Here is a 24,149-nt window from a genome sequence, read left to right on the forward strand (position 1 = left end):
TATAATTTATTAATTACAAGTGAAGCGTCTACTTATTAACAAGACTGCACCTCATTGTCCAATACCTTACAAAGCATTGAACAAGGCTCCCAGATGTACACGAGACGACTAACTATTTAGCGGGAGCTGATTTTATAATTTGTTACAGCTTTCTAGAGTTGGCAGGTGCATTCGTGATTGAGTAGTTAAAGATGGCACACGTCTCTGTCTGTCATCGCTACTTTGTTGACAGCATTTCCGATTTCTAAAAGAATAAGATAACTTTAATCAATTAATTGCCATTACATCTCAAGAATGCTATTTCCAAACATTATGAAAATGGAAAAGAACTACAGCTATGTATAGTTTATTTGACTTGCAGATATGAAAACTACAAAAATCTTTATACATGAAGGAGGATGCAACATAAGTGAATACTCTAGGTAAAGCTTCCTCCTCCATTCCTGCAAAATAAAAGAAACAATAAGGGTTAAAAAAAGAAAAGAAAAGAACAAGGATTCATGATGTAATATTCGCACTATAAATTTCTTTACCTCTAAGTCTTCTTACGTCTGTTTTCTCAGTAAAATTGGGTAGCCACGCATGCCCTCAAGACCAGGCTTCGACATGGTACTTGCCAGACTTTTCCAGCGCGTGAATCCACCTTGCAGCAACTTCTTTCGTAACTCCACCCTCTAAGGAAATTATTTCCTCCAGAGCTGCCAATACATCAGAGGGCATTTTGTTAGCAGAACCTGCAATGTAGACAGCAGCCCCCCCAGCAAGCAGATTCCAGATTTTCGTGCTTTGTTCCCGCATTTTATGTTGCACATACACCTTTTGTGGCTGGTCTCTTGAGAACGCAACATAAAATCCTCCACCTTTGTCCTCTGAAAGTACTCCACCACTTTGTAAATGGGACAACCAAAAGTCTCGATATAAGAAGTCATTCTCCTCATTTCTGCAACCAAAAAAGAAAAGCACTGGAGCTGTCGGACCAGATTTACTTTGAAGGGCTCTTTCCTCCACAAATCCACGGAATGGAGCACAACCAGTCCCGGGTCCAATGAGAATAAGCGGAACTGAGGGTGAAGGTGAAGGAAGAGAACCTTTGTGAAACCATGCCGGAATTAGGACTCCTGTTCAATATAATAGTTAAAAAGTCAATAACCATGGGCTTAGTGGAGTTACTGAAAACACACTGCATATAATACTGTAGTGATGGACCATACTTTGCTGCGGATCAAGTCCAGCTAGCCATGTTGAACAAAGACCCTTGCGCGTCCTTTTGTATGGTGTTGTCCAAGACACAACGCTCACCGTCAAGTGTACTTGGTTTGGGTGAGCAGAATTAGAAGAAGAAATGGAGAAAGCTCTCGTCTTTAGTGGAGGAATTAACTGTACCAACCATTCAAGTGGCATTTGCACAGAAGGGAAATCTTCTAAGACCTGAAATCTCCAATGAAACGACACACATAATGTCAACGGAACACAAGAATAATCCTCCACATACTGCAACGAACATTCCAGCATTACACCAAGAAACGCCAAGAATTAGCATGTCAAGTGGTCCTAAACCACCATAAATAGAAGATCATCATGTTTTACAAGTTCACGTTGAATCAACACCATGTGATCATGCATAAACAGGTCTATAATGGGAGCAAACTCACTAAATCTACAGCCAAGCTCTAAGTAAAAATATCAGGCTCCATGACTCAATTTTCACTTTCGTGGGACAGATGACCTGAGAGAGCAAATTCATCTCAGTGACAAAAGGTATAATAAATTGGAAATTCCACTATATATTTGGAAAGATCGCCAGTGCATCCTCCACAATGGACGTGCATTCCATGTATCATTTCTGAAGGCAAAATTAACTAAACTGCCCATGTTATAGTGGAAGAAAGTAAACTGCCATGCACAATCAAACAGATCAAAAGGTAACTATCTCTGGTGGTTAGTTCATATTATTAATAAAGGTGGCACCTCCAGCACAGTTCTTCGTTCCTTTTGGTTGTATTGATATAGATCATCTCTTCCTTCGGGCGACGCAAAATACTGCAGCCTTTCCTTCTCATGTTGAGCACTGGCAAAATTACTCATGATCTGCAAAACTTCAGCACATCAGTTTTGCTCACCAATCAAAAGCAAATTGATAACATAACCTTCATAGCAAAGTAGAAGTTTAGAAACTTGATTATCTTGTACAAATACACAATTGGTTCCAAAGTCAAGACTTGTCAGATTCCTAGAAAGCAAATAATAAACAGGACAAAACAAAATATTTTGACCAGACTGCAAATATAACTTTAGTTAAAGATGACTGCAAGTACAAATTAAACCACAAGAACAAGAAATGAACATGTACATCACACTCAATCTAGCAGTGCACATAGCTTTATCAAAGAAGCACGAGTGCAAAAACCAAGTGAAGGCACATGGTGACATGTTCAAAGCTAGAAAAGTGACAGTTAAAAATTACAGGAGTTGTCCACAATGCATCGGAACGCACTGTAGTTTAGATGTTGAAGAGATAAGAGCTCCCCAACTCTAGATCATTACGAAAAACTATTAACAAGTAAATTGGGCTAGGTAAAAGCATTTCTTTGTATAAGAAATTTGGTAATCAAAATAAAGAAAGAGTAACTCATGACTATTTTCTGAGGAAATACACTTGAAAATATACTTCACAAATCAATCAAGTAACATGTTGACTCTTAATTACTGACTCAATTTGCATCAGTAAGCAAAACTATGAATTTGATAACTACAAAAACCACGTTAACCACCATGAAACTCTACTCAAACAGACATGAAAAATTTGTAGATCAGCTCTTACAACAGAAATTCAGTTATAAACTGATTTCATCAGTCAAAGTTTGTGCAGCGGCTGAATTCTCTGATACCTTTTTAAAATGTCAGCACTTGAATATGTCTAAAACCCAGATATCTTAGAAAATAATGAATGCAGGATTTTCAAGCCACCAAGAAAGCAGAAGAACTAAAAAAAGAAAATTTGAAGGAAGACGTATAAAATGTCGACATTGAAAATTAAATAGGCAGAATTATGTCTGACCTCAAAGAAATAGCGTCTGGGCGAAGCTGATGCAATATCCATTGTTAATTCCACAAAAGTTTTCAATTTCACAGGGATGTCCGGAGCATGGTTAGTATCACCCATGGAATTCTCTTTCTTGCTTGGTTGAACCTGGAAATAAGTAATTCTTAATTAGCACCTGAACAAGCAAAAAGCAACCTATCAAAGATCAAATCCATCTCATGCAAAATTTATCTGCATACATCTGGAATTGACAGCCATCACCAAGTAAGAAGAAGAGGGCAAACACAAGAGGCAAAAGGTGAAACAAAAGTAGACAGGAAGACATACAGTGAGAAGAAGGAGAAGAATAATTCCAAAAAAGATCATCTGACAGGGATTATCAGGGCACATAAGAAACTATCAATGTACTTCTCATTCTATAAGGATGAACCTGGAAAGAACTATCTATGGTGTCCAACAAGTATAATACATGCAACAAGTACAAGAAAAGTTTTCACAAAGAAGTGGTCATTCATTATGACTAAATTATACCTCCATTATGAAGCATCAATAACAAGTGTCAAGTAATAGCCATGACCAGGAAAAGATGAGTAAAAAAGGAGAATGGATGCACAAAGAATTATGTGATTCAAAATTCAAAAACAAAGAGCTAGCGTATGAAGACAAACAACTCAAATGACAGCAACACAATAACGATGCAAAATCAGGCTTCAAAGTTCCAATCTTAATACATAAATTCTGTAAAATGACAGACAAACAACTACATTCAGAGGACTGCTTACAGTGATGTAAGCTTCTGGGTTCAAATTACAACGCTTCATGAAAGCATCAACTGCAACAGGATCTTGGCTGGGAAGCACCTCGAGAACATCACCAACGTCATAGTGAATAGACTGAAACAAGGAAAAAGACTGTCCTGTGAAATATAGTACGTCAATTTTGCAAGTAATAAAACTGACAAATTCTGCCTGATTTCATGGCTTACTGATGAAACTGCTTCGAACTCTAAGTGCCATACATCCTTGCCGCTACCTGGCCTAGTTAATGGGCAGTTTTCTGTCTAGACCAGTGAATTGACAAAAGCACAAGTAAAGTGTATGAATTTAAAAAAAAAAAAAATTAAAGAACCAGGACAATAACATTTCTTTAAGCTCTCCTCTAGACAGGTTCCACGCAGACATACATGCTTGACAAAAGCATATGCATGTATTCAAGAGTAGGAGTGTAAGTGTGTGGGGTGGTTTTTTTTGGGGGGGGGGGGCAGGGGGTTGGAAAGAGCACATGTTTAACAGATGTCAAAAATCCAGTTCAGTTTATGCGGGGCTATTTTTTTAATAAGTTAAACAGGTACTAGCACATGTTACAAGCACTCTTTATCAGTAAAAGCTTTAAGCAATTTGCCTAGAGAATTAGCATAACATTGTATATGTGCTGCAGCGAAGATCTAAGAATGGTTTGTGTAATAATTAAAGAAGCCCCAGAGTCTGGAACGGGCAGCAAAGCGTTCCAAGAAACATTCAAAGAAGTACGTTGGTCCAGAACTTCCCAAGCCATTCAAATTTTCCATGTCATGTCCCTAATGTGAATCATACAGATTATGCTCATTACTTCAAAACTTCAAGAAATCACCATACCAAATTTAGAAAGCAATCGGGCCTCATCTTGCCAGAAGATTTCCCAGGGGACATTGAACGAGTTCTCTCGATCAGCATCTCAAGACTTTTGAAGTCTGCAACAGCCATAAGTTTCATTCTCAGGTGGATTGCATACCAAATGCAGACAATAGTAGACATGCAGGCATCCAATATCATAAATTTAAAGTCATAAGAAGCCAAAAATTGTAGGTAGAAAATGTTAGATTCCAATCATTTTTGTTCATTTATGGCATTGTATCAAGTACTAATCTTCTCTCTTTCTAAGGGCTTAATCTTCTATGTAGATGATGATTCTAACATGCTGTTCTATTTTAGGCAATGTCCTGGTTCGATTTTCAGCACCTATCATGATAACCAGTGCCAAATTATTGAATCGTGAAATAATCCAGTTCACATGTGGAAGTATGTGCTTGAATTTACAAAATAGTAAATTAATCTCCTCTCTAATTGAAGAAAAAGTTTTAACTTCGGAACTGGTGGCCAGGGGTTGCTCTTGCCCTAATCACTTTGATTTTTCAGTCACCTCTATTTTTTGCACAAATACCCCCATTAGCTTTGAAATTTCAACTCAGCTTTATACTCTGGGCTGCTGATCATGGTGCCATTGCCTGTTCAAAAAGGTGAAAAATTAACCAAGGAGAAAGGAACTTGGACAATGACGTCTAATAGTAGCTAAAGAAGCCACAAACTTGTGTTGAACAGCATTGATAACACTCTGAACTTAATCTTTATGCTCTACTTGTCCGTGTTAGAGTATGCTTGAGAAAGCAAAGGATAGGGCAACACAGAGAGAACAGCTATACTCTTCTAGAAGCTTTCAGTACTCTGCAAGGCTTACGGTATTGCGACACTGCCAACTAGAAGGGAGATAGCTTCACCTTTGCATGTATTGGAAAATAAAGAATGTTTATAAGCTTGTGACTAAGTAGATAAACATGTAGCTGAATTGTATGAATAGGTGAGACAATAAACAACATACAGCCCCCAAATTAAGTGTTAAGTTCACCAACCAGTCTAAGGAAGCAACTCACCAATGGCAGCTGAACATTGAGAATTTCCTTTACCAACATCATGATATGTTATCTGTATCTTTGGCTGATCCACCCAAGTACCATTTAATGTGGCAGTATTTGGATCATTAGGGAACAAGTTAGGAGCCTTATTGTACAATATCTTCCACAATTTGGACATCCAAGGGTCCAGAGCTCCTTCATACCTATAATTGCAGCATAGTGGGTAACAGTCAGTTTTGGAGAAGCAAAGACAAGAATGCAAGGTGATAATCTATTTTACCTGACAAAAAGATTAAAGACATATCCATAAGCTCATTTAACTGATAGAAGCAGTAGTAGCAACAATATAAAAACTTGACTATGACATTTTCTATGTCCCATTAAGGAATCATAAAGCAAAAGCCACAATGTGAAGATATATATATATATATATATATATATATATATATTCTCTCTCCCAATTTTCAATTCCTACCCAAAAAATGCAGAAAAAGAAAAGATTTGGTTGTATGTTGCTAATCACAGAATCATACCCTGATGGATGCTGATCATCTCCAAGACCTCTTTCAATCAGGGGTCTAGCACCAAGATCCAACAGTCTTTTGTCTAGCTTCTTCGCAACAAACTGCAACAACAACACACAAAAATGATACGTAATTCAGCATTCAAACTAGTCTCAATACACAATTGTTTCACAGTTACCATAGCATGAACTTGTGACAGTATTGAGAAATAATGCCAACTCTGCTCGCGTACGGACAAGTTTAAATAGATTTCAAGCTAATATTTTATACTTCTGAAACAAAATATTCGAATTCATACTTGCAAATGAAAATCTAAAATGAAACGTCAAACTATAACGCATACTTTTCAGTCAAGAACATGTTTATGCGCCAGCATTTAACAAGTGAAAATATTTATAGGCAGGCAAGATGAAAAAGCTCAAAATCCCAAGAAAAAACAGCAAAATTGAGCTGAGCGGGAGAGGAAGAACGGGAGTACCACAGGATTAACCTCCCTAGGGTATAGAAATCATCATTACATTATATTTCTGGTAGCTCGAATCACCCAATCCAAACACGCCATAATCAACTCCTTTAAGCCACTCCTTACTTAAACTCCTCTGCAACAAAAACCTCCAAAACCCCTATAAAAACCAAAATTTCAGCAAAAGCAAAATCCAAACACAAACTCCCAATAAATCAGAACCAAAAAAGCAAAAAAAAGCGTATAAACCTTCATGGAATCCGGAACGTCCCCTTGGCCGGTGGTTGAAACCACATAAATGACCGTCTCTTCAAAAGGTAAACTTTTCTGTAGCAGTAAATGCATGAACATAGGTACGTCTAGACAGAAAAAATTCGTGTATGCACGTACTAATCGGGAAAAAGGCGTACGGGTTCAAAGTCATCGATGCAGAGGACGGAGACGGGGCAGCAGCGGCGATCGGCTTCGCGACCTAATCGCTCAGCTGCGTCCATGGCATTTCCAGTTTCTGAAGCGTAAAGTATTAGCAGCTTCTTCTTGTTCGGCTCGTCCTCCATGATCGGCTAGGCGATAGACCAGCTTGCTCACAGCTTGCTCCGGTTTTCTCAATGCAGTGCTGTGCAGCCTTCTTTACAAAATTCGTTCCAGACTGGGACAAGAAGCCTACAGCAATGGGTGTGATCATTTAGGCCCAATTTCTATGTTGGTCTAGACTTTTATGTGCGCTAGGCCAGGATTAAGACGGAGCCCATAGGCTGTGTAATGATGAATGGATTCTGAATTCATTTTTTCCCATTTGTCCGTTGAGCACCGTGCATGCATTTGTTAATCTACCGTTCACTTACTTTCAAGTTCTCGAGTCGAGCTAATTAATATCCATCTTGTTAAACAATTAAAGTTTTGCTATATATATATATTTTTTGAAACCTTAAGTTTTCCCAATTTGGTGTGGAAGATCACGGAGTTGCTTAATGATAATTGAGAATATGATTTACGAAATGCTACAATTCTTTCCGGAGCACGGTACCATGATTCTGATCCATTTACGTCTTGTCACATTATTTAGTGATTTAAATAATCTATTTAGTGATTTAAACTCTTAAAGTAATCTAAAAGTTGATAACTTGTATTTTATATCCAACAATGAATTTAATCTTACTCTTACTGATATAATAATATATATATTAAAGGATTGTACAACCCCTCTGTTATTTGTGCCGCCATCGGTACGAGGGGTAATTTCTATTCTATCCCTTGGCCAAAACGATCTTTGAGATATTAAGCGGGAGTCCCTTTGACTTCAGATCCTCTGGATCAATTAAGAAGGGCTCCTCTTTCTCATTGAAAAGAAAACATATTATTGTTAGGTAAACCACGCATCGAATCATGGAAGTACAAATGGTGGTAGTATAAATCTGTTTCAGCATTCAGCATAACGATTGATGTTCTAGTAGGTCGAAATATATGAATTTACGACAACGAATTAAAGAAAGCAGAATTCTGATACTCAAAAATAAATTACAAACCTCAGCCAAAAAAAAAAAAAAGAAAAAGAAAAAGATGCTGACACATGGCCGCGCAGCAAGCATTTCAAAATTTACAACAAACTAAAGAAATTCAATTTTCGGCGTGCTTCGCAAATATGCCACCTCTATGACTTCACTAAATTTGCCGACTGACACTCCACCGACAATGCAGACTACTTCTGATAAGCATTTTTTCCTGCCACCTTTCCTAATGGATGGATCTCTTCTCTCCGTTCCAGCTACTACCAGCATCATCATTTTCATCTTATCCGAAAGATATAATCAGTTTACAATTTGCCGACTCCGTGCCCAACCCACTGCTCCATGTTGATCAGAAACTCTTCAAACGATGGATGCGAGCATCTTCAATATTTATTTCACCTGACCAGTTCCCTGCTCTTCTCCATGATGTGTGGAATCAGACGCGAGTTGGTCATGGATGTCGTCCCTATCACTCCAAGTCCAACTCATTTTTGTCGCAAGACCCTGCACTGGTGCTAACATGGTGTTCATTGTCTGGATGACTATGTTCTTCAACATTTTGAAAATCTGGCGATGACAGACTCTCTTCAGTGCTGGGTGCTATTGTAATCTTTTCCATCTCGCACGCCTTTTTGTACTCTTCTACTTCAACAGGACTAGTGACAGCTTCACTACGTGTCTGGCTTGAAATAACTTTGCTGCTGTCAGGTTGGAGACCATCAAGTTGCTCAGTACTGCGGCGATCACATTCAGGATCATGGATTTCTTCTACCTGATTTCTGACCATCGCAGAGTCCAAAATACCACCTGCTTCTGCTTCCGCATCTGCATCATTTGCAACAATGACTTCTTTTGCCTCATCTGAATCACGCGGCCTAAGGTGCCCTTCAAAGTCATGGATCGGAATAGAAGGGTTTTTAGTCGAGTCAGGCTCTTCTGAGGTTATGCTGGAAGTTGAAGCAGCTTCTTTTGTTGAGGCAGGAAATGATTGGAAAGTGTCCCAATCATCATCATCATCTTCTTCCTCACTTTTATCATCCGATTCTCTCGCCAGGGATGATGGTGAACTTTGCTGCTTGGTTTCTTCTGTTTGTGCAGGAATCTTTATCGCTAATGGTGGCACCATAGGCTTCTTTTCTATTATATTCTGCTCCTGCTTCATAGAAGCACGAATAATATCCTGAAAGTGCAACATCTGTTTTAGATCTTGAAGTCCATTAGAGTTGAATAAAAGCGAGACAATGCAGTTCATCATGGGATTACATGGAAAGAGTACACAATACCATACAGACTAAGAACGTGATTTGCAAAAGAGACAGAAGGGATTGAAGTTCAAGCATAAGATAAGCATCAACAGCATGCACATAATCACTTCAACTGAAGCTACAATAAAATAAGTAATATAGCTTTTCAGCAATAGTGCTGGTACAAGGACGTCATTTATCAAACAAGGGCAAAAGTGAAAACTAAAGATACCTGAACAAACATGGCATTTCCTTCAAAAATGTAAAATAAAGGAAAAATACCTGAAGTTGCTGTCTTCTTGTAATAGGCATTGTTAGCAGAACATCCTTGAAATAAACTCCAGATTTTCGACTCTGAGCAAGCTGTGAAACAAGTTTTATAGCTGTGCTTCTCAATTCATTAAGGTCCTGTGGGTAACAGAGACAATGGTGCTAATTTAGTCCAGTTTAAACGTTTTCAGAATTCAAAGACGCAAATCAAACACCGAGAGTCCAATTCTCAGCCTGGTGTTACCTGAGAAAGATTTTCCTCTGATGCTGAAAAAACCATGAAAATTGCTTCCAAAAGCAAACTTAAAATGCCTTTCTGACATTCAGAGTCTCTTGACAGTGCTTGGAAAAGCATTAGAATTTTTAAGCACTCCCCAACTATGGTGACTGATTCCCTGATAGGTTTCTGTAGTCATTTGTAAAGCATGTGTCAGGTTTCTTTAGGATGATTAGACAATAAAGTCTTTGAAGTGGGGAATACATAATTAGCTATCACCTCCAAAAATTTTTGGATCACAATGAGGAGGTCTCCGGCAAGCTCTCCAACAAAGAATATCTCAAAAGAGTTGCATGTATCACTGCTCTTTTGTAGCATGCTTTTCAATACTTGCAAGCTAATCACTTGAACCTGTACATGAGAAGTTTTGCATCGTGAATGACAAGTGACTACAGCTCAAAACCACACAATCAGTTGTTACTCAGTTACCTGTATGTTGTAATCACTAAGAACAGCCTGGATACATTGATTGCTATGGTATAAATCAGTTGATAAACTGGGATCATTTTCTTTCCCTTCACCAAAGGATTCAAGCTCAAAAGCTACTTTAGCAAATGAAACAACATGTTCAAGAGAAAAAGCAAGCCTCATCTGCAGCAATTTCCGTTGGTTGGACCTCTTATCCTCCATTTGATGAATACTGTCGACGCATTCATTAATCAAACTAACAGATGCATTTAGACAAGCATGGTTGATTGTTCTCAATTGGCAAACACCATCGGAATCAAGTTCAGATTTATCTGCGAATAAAACTGTTTATCATCCCAGGCATTTTAACATGGGACAAAATGATCTAACAGCATAATACATAACAAGAAGCCATATCCTGAGTCTTAGTAGGCTCTGCTAACTATGTTGATTTGCAACAGATTTGACTTCCTATTATATTCCAAGTACTAGGAACAAATTTTAAGTTACCATCAGGAAAACCATAGGCTCATGCAGGCCACTATATTCTATGAGAACAAAAAACATTTTTCACCATTAGTCTGTAAGAAGTGCCAAGAAAAGAAAATTAGAATATTATAGTTTTTCACCATTACTCTGTAAGAAGGGGCAAAATGGCTGCATGAGAGAATCTGAACACCCCCCCCCCCCCAAGCTCTCCCCCCAGAATAAAGGCGTATAGTCAGAATTTGATGGCCAGACTATTAGGTTAGTTTCTTGATCATAAAACACGGAATGCAAGCAAAAAAGTAATTGGAGATTCATGAATCACAGTGACTAGGATTTTCTTAGCATCAAGACGGTGCAATTGGAAAGCATACATCAATACTGGTGGCTTACCAACATGCCCCTTCACAATGGAAATGATAGACAGAACAAAGTCATTAACTCTGGAAAGGGACAATTCAGTCGATGCTGCTCCAATTGATTTGCAGCCAATTAAAAGAAAACCAAACAAAAGTTTTAACCGCATCTGCAATACAAGTTATGTTAAATAAGCAAGGTATAAAAAAATTTGGATGACATAAAATAGAAAAAGACAGTATATTCTATCTATCTGATACCCCCTACTATAAGGATCATGTAGTTACACATGCCAGTACTTTAGAACCCACCTTACGATCAACCCGTCTCAGAAGTGTTGCAGCTGCACTAAGTGAGACCAAAACGGTATTTTCCCAATTCAATTGATAAGGAGAAGCTGCATCACAACTGAAAATAAAACAGCAAGAGGCTTCTCTTATATTCTATTACATAAGTTAATTTTTTATCTGAGATATGGAACCAAACAATGTTCATCACTTGGATACCTCGCAAAGAACTTGAAAAGAAATGCTAAACAAAGTTCCGAGGACAAGTATGCAAAATTTTCTTTTTCCAGGAAATCCTTCGGGCAGTTCTGCAAAATCTGTTAAAATAATGGAAAGAAATGATGAAAATCTCAGAATCTAGCCTCATGATGGTAACCTGCTCAATCATAGAGAAGAACTAGAACATTAAGCAGAAAAATTTGGGCATAATAACTTGGGGATGAAATGTGATACTTTTAAATCATGGTTCAGAATAAAGCAATATATGCACACTGGACTAAAAATGAGAAACATACATGCTCAGATTTTAATTGTTAAATCATTTAGTTTCCCATCTATTCAAGTACCACCTTACCTAATCCAATTAATACAATATGATTTAAATTTTATTCCTGCGCATTAACTGCATAGGCCTAAATTTTATCATACATGTAAATTATGCTGAACTATCTACAGTTATTTTGAAAGAAAACAGACACTAAAATATTCTGAAATCCTTCATAACACACTTGTTAGTTCTTCAGCTAGTTAATTAACTACCAGGTATTATGAAAAAAGGAAGAAAATGGAGAACCCTTTTTCAGTTTATCTATTAGATATTACCACAAAGCTGTAAGATTAACATTTTCATGACAAAGTTGATCCTGCAGATTTTGTGGTGTGATAGTTTGTTGTTTTTCAAGTACTACATTTAAATCTCAAAGTTCAAATACTCCAATAACTGAAGTTGTCTTTTCATGTGCTTCAGCTTCTTCCTATAGCTGGTAATGTAAAGGGATTCATGAAAACCTGTTTAAGAATTTGAAGGCTTTTTCTCTTTTTATCTTCCAAAGTATAAAAAGCCAAAAGCTACTTCCTAAAGCACCTGAATGACTGCTTCTTGTAATAAACTAAAAATAAACAGAAAGAGGAACTCAAATGTCAAAGTCAGAATCAGCTGAGTTTAGGAAAAGAGAAATGAGCGTAACTCTTTCATGAAAAGGTTCCATAAGAAAAAAGCTAAATCAGAGTCATAATGTCATAACCCCCACTGAAGTTTTTGAAATTGCATTGACCACTTTTAATGTTTTACATCACTTCATGCAGACATCATATATCACAATAACATCAATTGAAGTTTGTTGACATCATCATCTAATTAAAAAAGCCCAAAATAGCCTTGCAGGATTATAGCAGGGAGGTCATTCGAGCAAGAGATAATAGCCAATTTTGTGGAAAATCACACTACAGAAATGGAAAAGACTGAAAAGGAATTGCGAATTGGATTAGAAATCATGAGGGCCAGGCATGTAACTGAGGCGGGAGGAGTTGCCGGTTCAAAAATGAATGTATTTCACACAACAGTTATTATCCTCAAACAAGGTTCATGGATTTCTGGAAACTTTACGGGTAAAAAGACTTGTGAAAATCACCTTTAACATGACAGAGACTGCAAGACTATCCCATGAATTGCCTGCAACTATTGAATACAAAAAAACCTGCATACAGTGTAAATAATTTGTCACATAACAGTTTAAACAATTTGAGAAATTGTTGAATTGAACTAGAATACAGCAACAACACTTAAATGAATAGCAATCCAAGAAGTCAGCAACCAGCATGATTAAAATGGTTTCACATATTTCAGAATGACTAGAGGAGGACAAAGGCTTTAATGCTTATGTGGTGTTAATCCAAAGATACTGATTAAATACCAAACAAATGGTCAAAAACCAACAATCACACAAGATGAATCAAATGCAAATGCACAACAGGAAGAAAACATGACCAGCTTGCATTTATTTACAGATGTAAATAGCAAAAGCCACATCTGCTTCATGAGATATTTTCCAACCTGAAATTTGATGCAAGGTTGCATCTAACAAGCGAACCTGGCAAAGAGCTGCTCAGACTTGGAATGCAGTGGCTAGTAAAAGCTAAAGATAAATTTATGTCGGAGCATGAGCAATAAAGACCAAATCTTGGATTTTTCAGGCCAGGACAAAGGTGGAATCAGACCAAACTAAACAAAAAGATTGTGCATATTAAGCAGCACAACAAGATGGATATCCTCCGTTAAAAACAAAGTTGAAGCAATGAACTTCATCCCAGATACTGGAAGAATCCTACAAATAAATCAAGGTTATTGCATCATAGACCAGTCAGTATTATCAAGTCAGAGACCATAGCTTTGATATCATGAGAAAATTTTTCTTTGTGCATATTAAGTATTACTGGTTCTTGCCAGCTATCCATGTCAGAAGCTTTACCATGGAAGTCAAAACTTTAAAACATTAAAACTAGACCATACACATATAGAGGCAATTCAACTCTAAGAACGCATGCAGCAGCAGTATCAAATGCTGAAATATACCAACTTTTGTTGTACACACAATCATTTAACTGCTTGAAGTTTCAACGATTCTAGATCAACACCATTAAGTTGACCAAAATTAACAGACTTTACTGCAAAAGTCTCAAAGAATATAGATCATCAATCTAATTAAATTGACAAAAATAGCAGGAAATAATAGCTGCAAGAACCCAATCAAAATAAATGTACAGCAGAATCTTGATTCTGGAGATATTTACCTGCAACAATTCTCTGCAGACATCCATAGTGAGATATCCAGCGCTGAAAAATCTTTCAATTGACAGAAATTGCAGAACTGGTAGAATTGTTTCGTATATCCTTGAAGTTACAGAACTTCCATCTTCAACAGTCAAATCAGCACTAAATTTTGACTTGACTGAACCCACTGGTATTACAACTTGATCACTAGATGTATCTTGCCCCTGAAATAGCACAAGTAAAGAGAAGCCCCATAGGAAATGAAATTCTTCTGCTCGCAACTCAACCATGCGGTATTCAGAAATAAAGTCACTTTCTGATTTGTCTTCAGCTGCTGAAGACCCATTTGCAAAAGGTTTGACTGGAGCAGCATCAAGCACCACAGCTTGCAGGATCACTGGCCAGGCTTCTTCTAAACAAGGCTGCAACTTGCTTGAAACTAGAGACGATTGGACTCCTTCAAGAAAAGCTTTCCACTGTATGCAGCAGAGGAAAAAATTAAAAGCTTAGGCAGTAAAGTCAAGACTTCTAAAATGGTTCATTCTTCCATCTTAAACCCAAAATTGTTCAGCAAAAGAACTTAAGCTCACGTTCTTCCTAGGAGGTAGACGAAACCGGATGTAACTATAGTCCTTCAAAACAGACAGCCAGTACAGCCCGAGAGTATCTGAACTTTTAGAAAATAAAGGTAATAATGCTTGATATTCGCCAGGCATCCTGTCCTTTTCTCGCCTCAAGAATCCATAGATGTAACATTTCAGGGAGGCATGGGCCGTCAGAAGTCTTATTTTGATCTGGAATACAGGGAAAAAATCAGCAGCTGGTGAAGACCTCTAACACATACAACATAAATAGATAATCTCCAGATGTTGGACTCAAAACAATTAAAGCAATATCAACCTTGCATGAAACCCATTCTGCAAAAGATGGATAATAAAGGTCATTGAATTCATTCAGGGGACGTGAAATCAATGAAAATATTCGCTTCACTGCAGCTTGATCTTGACTAATAACTCCACTTGTCAATATCTGGAAGTTCAGACATCATGATATATGCATCAATACTGCAATGAAAATAAATATGAGATGTTGGTCCTATAGACATTTCAAAACCTTTGTGGCCAACCGCAATCCTGCTTCCAGAAGAATAGGCCCAGACAATGTGTCCAATGCAGTTCTAACAGCTGATAGTAGTTGAGCCTGATCTCCATCAAACATAATAATTCTCAAATTGTAAATTCATGGTAAAGTGAACTGTAACAGCAATTATCAAATTCAAAACTAACAAAACCTAAGCAATTTAACTGTAAGCAGAATGAGGTTCAGAAAGACAATAAGCAGACCTGATACTGTTCTAGAAGCAGGTGTCCAGAAAGCTCAGGATCTACTATCTTTTCAAACTGCAGGAAAGCGCAATCAACTATTAGCTTGTTTAAATTTAAAACTTGCAAAAACTCAATATCTACCAAAGGTTAGGTATCACTTAAAAGAAGAAAATTGCTAAGAATATAGGTCACAAGAAAACACATCCTGGCAGACACCCCAAACAGTAAGACGGATTGCTCAAGAGCACCTTTCTGCTAATCTATGGACTTCTCTTTTTTTAAGCATAATGACCAAAAACAGGACCAAATATATGTTAGCGAATATAACTGATGTTAGCTTCTCTTATATTTATCCAGTTGATCACTAAAAACAACATGGTCAGAAACTGTACTTCAGCACTGAAGAGAGGAAAATATATTCCTGAATGACAATAGAAGAGCTTTGGCTTTTGACAGAATAATATGAGCATTATCATCTTTCTCTTCAAGGCATTACTTAAAATCCAAATAGCTGTGTCAATCTTGCTTTTGGGGACAACTCAAAAGCGATCATGAAATTGCAAGAAGCATGTTCACTCAGAAAAGATAAGAAAATCTACACTATTGCCAACTACGATAATAATGTCTTGACAATGCCAATATTAACAAGCCAAAAATCTCATCTCACAGAATGCCAAGCCAGAAATTTTTTTTCAGTGATTTATTTACTCAACAAGGAGAATCCAGATAGCACAGATGTTATACATACCGCAAAGAAGACCTTAAAAATTACAGAAAGAAATATCTTATAGTCACACAAGAATCCACCAATAATCCCAAAAAATTAGAGGAGAAGGTATTCCATTAACTTGGGCTGGAAAATGGTTGTGCAGTATCAGCAATTAACAAAATATTGTAGTCATCAAGGAGTTCCATGTAAAAGCAAATTAACAATGTTGAACAGACATACATGTGAAACTAATCCACAAATATTAGCAAAACAATGTCAATGAGGGATCTTTATTACAAAGAGCTAGATAATCAATCTTCATAAGAAAAATTTTGCACATATCAAGGCTTTGTAACACACAAATGGTTGCATGTCAGCTAAAAAGTTCAATCATCTGTAATGACAGGTGTAGCTAATATGTCAGTATCAAAATTATTTCCCAAATACCAAAGTCGTGATAATAAATAATCATTATAAACAAACCAAGAGTAAAAAAAAAAAAAAAGAACCAAAGGACATCAACCATGAATGTAAAAAATTAATTCAAACAAGTGAGCCTATGTGCTCACAGCTGGACGACCAATTAGAGCAAAAGCATCAGAATTACCATAAATCACATAAAGAGTACCTTATCTACGATTGTACTCAAAAGTGCCACACCAATGGGCCTCATGTTCTCAAAATGGATAGTGCTTATCTGCAACATAAGAAGGAAAAACATCACTATCTTGAGGATGTTGTTGCAGTTCAGCATTGTTAAAGAGTTTGATTAGAAGATAAAGAAAATATACACATTCTGCACCTGATAAGCAAGCGAAATCAGCTCTTGCAATTGAAGAACTAGCCAGTCTCCAGAAGCTATAGAATTAGCAGTAATGGTTCTAGCCAGAGAGAGGTCAAAGTGAGCAGGGTTATTTCCGACAGCTCCAGGAAGATGGCTCAAACACCTATATTCCAAACAAGTTTCACTAATGTTACATTGAACAAAACAAACAACCAAAAACAAAGATATGAACTGCTACTCTCTATCAGTAAATCAGCTTCCACAATGGTTCAAGATGGAAGTTAGGTTTAGAATGCACATCACATGTATAGTACATACATACACTACTGCATCAGTCCCCTACTTGTGCACTCAGAAAGTGGAAGCAATACGATTTTTCTTCTGGTGAGCACATACAATTAACACTTTAGAGTCAACAAATTTTAACAAATAATCTGTGTTGATGATAGATAAGCATGTTGGACTTTGTTAGATTATCTATGGCACAAAGCCCCAAAGTTTATGCCCATGCTCCTATTTGCAAATTAAACAGATGTACATACATATATTTCACCTACTTAGAAGAATGATCCAATAAAATGTTGGTCATTATTGGAAATTGACAGTGGAAGCATTAAGATAAAAATTAATTTGACACTTTAAACATAATTCTCGAGGTACTTTATCCCAGCACCAATCCTAAAGTCTTTGATACTTGCTCCAATATAATCCACCATAAGAGCAGCTGCAACCTTGGCTCAAGTCAATCTCCATGTTCTCATATCTTGCATAAATTTCCACACAATTTGCTTCTTAGTCCCTATTAAGTTTTCGACAACGTGCAAGTGAAAAAACACAAAAAATAAGCTACATACTCGGCCGCAAAAATTCTGGTGCGATATCTTAGGTGCTTATCTCTTGCAGAGTTGGCACCAGAATAATCAAGTGCATGACCCTGACTAGGCATGCTCCTTGGGCTAGAAACCATATTTTCATCATCTTCTCCAAAATTTGATCTTTCCTCTCCACTTGGACCGGTTATAGAATCACTATCCATGTTATTACTGCCAGCATCCCTTCTTGATGATGTAAGAATCTAGAAAATTTAAAATTTTCCATATTAAACAGAAAATCAGCACGACAAATATTTTCCCATGAAGATGTAAATACTGACATCAAAATACCCATAATGTAAAGAGAAGATAAAAATATCAAGTGAAATCGATAAAAATATGTATATGATATAACACTTTCAAAAAAGAATCTTCACATAATACATTCTTTACATGATGAAAGGTGATAATTTCAGGATACTCAAAGTCTGAAATATTCTGCTTTTTATACTCAGCCAGCATGAATCCACTATATGTACGTCTCTTTCTACTGAAAATGTTTGCAAGGAAATTTGAAAATGCATAACCATGGTCCTTAAAGGATCATTTATTCAGTTTTCGCAACACCAAGCCGTATCTAAGATGAGACTTCACAAATCTCACTTGTTCAACTCCACTCGAGCACTTAGCTACAAAATTTATAACCGGCAAGCGGATAGAGAAGGAATACCATGTGGCGGCATATTGATAACCAATGGGATGGAAATGATGGGCACGAAGCAAGGAGCAATCGCATAATTGTGGTACGAGCTAAATTAGCAATCCTACAAAAGCATCAGAAGAATTTAGAGCAAAATAATTAATCAAAATGTGCATTCTAATAAACCACAAATAAACACACTCATAGATACATATCTAACGATCAATATAGGGCAAAGAACAATTAGTTTCATTCAACTTTGTGATGGAGTTAATCCTGAAGACATCAAACAAAAACAGAGTAGAGAATCGATACATTTAGAACCACAGAAAAGTGCAACACGCAAGCATTCTCTCTGAGAAAACACAAAATTGTACCAAGAAGACAGATAGTAAAACATCAGAAATGAGCACACATAGAAGCTGTCAATCTCTTAACAGAGTTGTGATCCTATTTTATCAACTGCAGTCAGGTCAGAAGCAAGCTATTGAATGTTAAAATTTTAAAAAGCACATTAATGAACTTACTCAGTATCGGTTTCCTCATCCAACATAAGAAACAACGCGTCTTCTATTGCTTCACCAATAATCGATGCCTGTTTACAACATCATAGCATGCGTTTATGAGAAAAAATCTAAGTTTAGGCTTCAACTCTTGATATCTCAATCAATATTTATGTAAAATATTGTCATGTTTAGTGCTCAAAGTTGCCTTCCATTTTAGTGGGTACATGCAAGTTGTAGAGTTTCACTTATGTGCATGTTGGGGGAATAATTTTCAATTGCAATAAGCTCAAAAGAGAATAATTTTTAATTGCATTCAATAGTTGAGTAGCTTGAGATAAAGCTGAATTAAAGCCAAATTAAGCACCTAGCTACTTGGATTTCTTTGAACTCAAATCAAAATTGTAGTGCATTCCATCTGACAGCACTTTTAGCCAAAAAATGAATTGAGATATTACAAAGCAATGAAGCTCCATAAAATGGACCAAACTGAAATAAAAGAAAATTATGTCATGCGGCAAGGAAAGCCCCTCTATTGTAGATTAATTCTCATTCTGCAGCATCACGGGTATGATCACCCATTAGTCATCAAACATTTGAAATATAGGGCTACAAGGATGAATTAAGCACTAACCGGATCTTTTTCAATGAGATGTCGTAGTGTGGATAAAGCAAGATGCCTAAGTGTTGGCTGTCACAAAACAATTTAACATGTTTCACAGGTATTAAACTATATGAAAAACTTAATCAAAAACTTTTATAAATCAAGGCAGAAGATACAGCAGGATAAATACTTGTCTGGAAGACAGAGTAGGGAGGAGAGCTTGCACGTGCGAATGCACTGTAACTGCTTGTGGTGCAAACAGAACAAGCTGCTGCGTAAACCGAACACTCCTACCAGGATGACAAGAAAATATCTAAAACCATCAGGTCTGGCTTTCAAGAATATTTAATCTAGTAATGGTTATATTATAATTATTTGCAAAGGCAGAATAATAGGAGCTCCAATAACTCTAAAGGTAAAGAGTTTTCATACTCAAGAAGTGTCGCTGTTTCTTCGCAAGAGCTGATCTCTGCTACAACAGACTGTGCACAAGAAATATAAGAACATGAAACCAAGCTACGTCAAACTTTGCAATTAAGACATATTAACTAAGAAAAGATATGAAGTTCTTCAGTGAAAACAGGTGAAATCAAACTATGCCCAAAGCATAATCAATATGTATTTTGTTAATGTAATGGAAGTCCTTCTGTCCTTGCAGAAGATTTATCCCACAAAAATTTTCAAATTTCTGGAATTTGAAGCAACCAACCTTGCAACGTGAGAAGAAAATACTGCCAGGTGAAAGTTCAGGTCCAAGAACAGCAACTATAGCATTTATAAGGCGACCCACTCCCTGTTGCAGGTCGACCAAACCACTTTCCTCGGATAATAGAATATCCAAAGAAAGGGTAAGTGTTGCCTGCAGGAAAAATGAGAGAGTGTGCAGAAATTTAGAAACTTAAAAATCAAGGAACTAATGAAGGCCCCATCATGTAGAAAAGATGTGGATGTTATTTCTGTAATAAGTAGATACAACACACCACTTATTTTACAAAAATCTTCACAGTCATCATTTGGTGTAAAAGCAAATTTTTCAAAGTGTTCAGCTCCAGATTTACCAAAATTGGAAAAGCCCCTTACACCGCGTTTGTATAGAACCCTTGATTTTTACTCCACTAAAGCACTAAATATAGATCACAATATCTTCATCAATGTATGACAGTAATTCTTTGATGTCTTAGCCAGTGATGCTCATATATTATATCTCAAAATTTTCTACAACAATAACTTTCTCTAAAATTTCTTATAAAGTTGCCAATGCTACTAAAAATGCTCTGATACGTAGACAACTATAAAACAATAAGTTCTGAATGAAATTTAGGATATGTAGGTAGCTACATGGCCCCACCACGAAATGAAAAATTTATCACAAAAAAGTTTTAAGAAAACCTTGTATTTAAAAGCTTGAACCATTCACAGCACTCATAATCCTTACTCTTCTAGTCAAATATTCCTCAGGATAAGTACAATAATGAGTTCTCACAATATTCAGAAGTCGAGAAATTAAAAGCTAAATGAGTGACTGATAGCAAATGCCTACCCCCATCTCAAACCCAAAAAGAGTGACTGATAAATAAAAGAAAAAAATAGAGGTGAAGGACAATGAGAAAGATGAGCAAACCAACACAAGTGTGAGACCATTGTCCAGCTCAATTAAAGTTGCTAACTTAAAAGCTTAATGTGCATTTGAGTCCATGTTCACATATACCTGTACATGTGATACATAAGACAAGCCAGCAGCTTCAATGGTTAAAAGAAGTCCATGCAATGCCCACATCCGCAAACTAGTGACGGCACTCTTTGAGAGGGAAGAAATGCAGTTTACAGTGGCAGGTACGAGACTTGACAATGCCATTCCTCCGGCACTGCAAACAAGATTAAGGATGTGAAACCTTCTTGAGTTCAGGAATACAAGGTTAATGAAATGATAGCCCAAGTACTAAATCAATACGTGTAAGCTTAGATGATAAAGGAAGCAGAAAAAGATACTACTGCAAGTTGCTCACAGAAACTTCTGAAGTAAAACATGTCAAAACAGATTACCCCTGATTTCAACATTGACTTCAAAGCCCTTGGAACTAAACAGACTATGAAGAGTATTTTACAGAGCTTAGTGATTAAATGTCTGTCTCACAATAGTGGTAAACTCTTTTGGGACAATCAGATGACAAAAATGTGGCCAATGGAACTCGAGCTAAATACTGAGGTAGCCTAACCAAGCTACATTGTGTAGTCTATGGACTGAATTTACATCTAAACCTTGCATTACCGGATTGCAACTTAAACAACAATAACAGAATAAGTGAACAAGTAACTCAGTGGCATTTATCTGCAGTAAATGAGCGAATTCTCATATTGCTATAAGCCATAAACATTCACCGATCACAAAAGAACTGGCAACAGGGCAAGAAGAGCCATCTGCCAGATACAGAGATGCAGTCATGCAGGGTTAAAACTTCAGACGTAGAACTTCCTACGATGCATTATATCAAATATGAGCAGTAGTTGGATGACCTTTTCCTATCTATACAACACCTTTTTGTCTTCCAAGCAATTTGTCAACAAAAAACTTTGATATATTCAGAAAGCAAATGCAGAGAGTATTGACAATAGAATACAAACTTATCATGCACAATAAATAAAATAATACACACAAGTATGTATGCATATATACATGCAAAGTGCATAATCTCACACCTACCTGCGATGGATACTGCCAAGAGCAAGAGCAATTGATCCAGAATAGTGCACATCAGCAGCCCCATTTACCTCACTCAGAAGCAACTTGGTCTGTTCATTGTATAACCGTAGGAATAAGCCCAAGTTGGAAGAAGGAAGACAACAAAACAAGAAAAGCAGTGTTGGAAGAGATATAATGAGAAAAAACCAGCGCGCCATAGCCTAGAATAAGAGGACAGAGTGGGGGTGCTGGAGAAGTAGGGAAATTAAGTTGCTATATGGCAGTAGAAAGGATTATCTAGTGCCTCTGGCACTACTAGATTCCTAAAAGAAAAGTAAATCCCATGGTGACAGTGCGCCAATCTTACCAATCTGGCAGCAAATATATCATTTCCAAGACGAGCTAAGAGACCAAGACCTTCTGATGATGCTCTGCGTTGTGTAGCTAAAATGTCACCCTCGGCCAGAATGCTCTGTCAAATACAATTTTCAGTCTCTCTCTCTCTTTCTTTTCTTTTCTTTTCTTTTTTTTTTTTTTCGAACAAGGCATGTAGCTATATACTTCTCAAGCAATAAAACAAACATACAGCACCACAACCTGAAAAATTGACTGTGCTGCAGTCAATATCTCCAACCCTAGTGGCTCAGGTCGTAAAGCAAGCAAAGCCTGAATAAAAGCACATACATCAGGTAGGAGATAAGCCATAACAAAGGCATTTTGACATGTATTTAGGTGATAGAAGCACCTTCAATCCAGAGAGTAACCCCACACATATATTTGTGATACTGGCAGTCCGCCAAGACTGTTTTTTCCCAGCTTTAAGACACTGCTCCATCATGCCAAGAAGCGACAACATCCCACTGCTATCCTGGGATAAAACACAGGTGACTAAGCTGACTGCAGTCCAGCATTTTGTGGTTTCTTGAGCAAAATAAAGAAAATTAAGGCAAGCAATTAACCATCAAAGCTACCTGTGAAGCAAACATGGTCCCAAAACAGAGGAGCATCTGATTTACCAACATCTTGCTAACTGTTTCCGGCTTCATGATAAATTACATAGTATCAGAAATCCAGGTACAGGCAACAGTGGGTGGGAACAGAGACACAAAGAGAAACATTACGAAAAAGACAGAAATCAGTATTCTTGCAAGAAAAATTGAAGCAGATCAATATAAAACTTTTTTTTTTTTGGTTTGGGATCAAAATGAAGCAAAAAAGAAAACATAAGATCAACAAATGACCATCGTAAAAACCAAGTCAAGATCGATAAATAGCCCAAAATATGTTTTTTGCAATCACTCAAAATATACAACTAGGTTTTTAAACCATTGAAACAAAGATTTACAATGAAAGCCATCAGAAAGAATTCTACTTAATTTTCCTACCTTTTGTTGATTCCCTAGTGCTAAATAAAAGTAGTGCTCAACTGGTACAATTCACCAGCTCTCATTCATGTATTAGAGAAGTGGTTATCCATGTCAGTCATTTAAGAATTTCAGTCAATACATCTTTCCCTCATTGGTGCTTACAATACTAATGCTTCTTTTTTTTCCCTTAATGCCTTTTTACTGATTTTAAGCTACCTTTGTCTAATGTATGTAATTATTTGCACAATATCAATTTTAAGTTATTAGAATTATAGCATTTAAGGCTGATGTATATAGCTGTTGATGGAATTTTTAAATAGCTTCACAGTTTACGAGAACCAAATGAAAAGTGCTTCTTGC

The 24,149-nt window shown here is 36.9% G+C and overlaps 2 protein-coding genes across 13 annotated transcripts in view; both read right to left on the minus strand.

Moving 5' to 3' along the window:
* Nucleotides 1-241: 241 nt before the first annotated feature.
* Nucleotides 242-7,377, minus strand: LOC113699075 (NADPH-dependent diflavin oxidoreductase 1). 11 transcript variants are annotated; one of them, XM_027219143.2, is made up of 13 exons: nt 7,109-7,374; nt 6,948-7,025; nt 6,754-6,858; nt 6,245-6,336; nt 5,730-5,914; nt 4,678-4,772; nt 4,029-4,103; nt 3,826-3,954; nt 3,059-3,190; nt 1,969-2,088; nt 1,212-1,428; nt 534-1,118; nt 242-443 (listed from the first exon to the last, which is right to left on the minus strand). In XM_027219143.2, exons 1-12 carry the CDS (start codon nt 7,253-7,255, stop codon nt 589-591), a joined length of 1,905 nt encoding a protein of 634 aa, XP_027074944.1. In that variant the 5' UTR covers nt 7,256-7,374; the 3' UTR covers nt 242-443; nt 534-588. The 11 variants fall into 11 exon arrangements, with proteins under 11 accessions (XP_027074944.1, XP_027074946.1, XP_071913471.1 ...); XM_027219145.2 differs by having other exon boundaries at nt 3,826-3,936; nt 7,109-7,373; XM_072057371.1 differs by lacking the exon at nt 242-443 and having other exon boundaries at nt 555-940; nt 1,089-1,118; nt 7,109-7,377.
* A 705-nt stretch (nt 7,378-8,082) lies between these two features.
* The window catches only part of LOC113698561 (protein SWEETIE), a 28,762-nt gene continuing 12,695 nt past the window's right edge, over nt 8,083-24,149 (minus strand). Inside the window, exons 20-48 of one of the 2 annotated variants that reach the window (XM_027218428.2) lie at nt 23,394-23,462; nt 23,168-23,290; nt 23,020-23,088; nt 22,790-22,894; nt 22,444-22,532; nt 21,451-21,607; nt 20,452-20,601; nt 20,175-20,224; nt 19,933-20,032; nt 19,773-19,829; nt 19,163-19,230; nt 18,666-18,759; nt 17,978-18,198; nt 17,142-17,286; nt 16,968-17,036; nt 15,649-15,705; nt 15,419-15,505; nt 15,206-15,334; nt 14,896-15,099; nt 14,326-14,781; nt 13,167-13,232; nt 11,755-11,852; nt 11,560-11,656; nt 11,285-11,417; nt 10,427-10,737; nt 10,217-10,348; nt 9,965-10,126; nt 9,733-9,858; nt 8,083-9,386 (exon numbers count right to left, since the gene is read on the minus strand). In XM_027218428.2, coding sequence (XP_027074229.2) covers nt 8,676-9,386; nt 9,733-9,858; nt 9,965-10,126; nt 10,217-10,348; nt 10,427-10,737; nt 11,285-11,417; nt 11,560-11,656; nt 11,755-11,852; nt 13,167-13,232; nt 14,326-14,781; nt 14,896-15,099; nt 15,206-15,334; nt 15,419-15,505; nt 15,649-15,705; nt 16,968-17,036; nt 17,142-17,286; nt 17,978-18,198; nt 18,666-18,759; nt 19,163-19,230; nt 19,773-19,829; nt 19,933-20,032; nt 20,175-20,224; nt 20,452-20,601; nt 21,451-21,607; nt 22,444-22,532; nt 22,790-22,894; nt 23,020-23,088; nt 23,168-23,290; nt 23,394-23,462 — 4,335 coding nt within the window. In that variant the 3' untranslated portion in view covers nt 8,083-8,675. The remainder of the gene's footprint in view (nt 9,387-9,732; nt 9,859-9,964; nt 10,127-10,216; nt 10,349-10,426; nt 10,738-11,284; nt 11,418-11,559; nt 11,657-11,754; nt 11,853-13,166; nt 13,233-14,325; nt 14,782-14,895; nt 15,100-15,205; nt 15,335-15,418; nt 15,506-15,648; nt 15,706-16,967; nt 17,037-17,141; nt 17,287-17,977; nt 18,199-18,665; nt 18,760-19,162; nt 19,231-19,772; nt 19,830-19,932; nt 20,033-20,174; nt 20,225-20,451; nt 20,602-21,450; nt 21,608-22,443; nt 22,533-22,789; nt 22,895-23,019; nt 23,089-23,167; nt 23,291-23,393; nt 23,463-24,149) is intronic. The other variant, XM_072057375.1, reaches the window with a different exon arrangement.

The sequence above is a fragment of the Coffea arabica genome, chromosome 7c (assembly GCF_036785885.1).
Source record: "Coffea arabica cultivar ET-39 chromosome 7c, Coffea Arabica ET-39 HiFi, whole genome shotgun sequence".
NCBI lineage: Eukaryota > Viridiplantae > Streptophyta > Magnoliopsida > Gentianales > Rubiaceae > Coffea > Coffea arabica.

Coding starts and splice junctions, on each gene's coding strand:
- LOC113699075 (XM_027219143.2), bottom strand. CDS start 7,255: ATGGAGGACGAGCCGAACAAGAAGAAGCTGCTAATACTTTACGCTTCA. Junction 5,915..6,244: donor GATGATCAGCATCCATCAGG/GTATGATTCTGT, acceptor CTGCAATTATAG/GTATGAAGGAGCTCTGGACC. Junction 4,773..5,729: donor TCAATGTTCAGCTGCCATTG/GTGAGTTGCTTC, acceptor TGGCTGTTGCAG/ACTTCAAAAGTCTTGAGATG.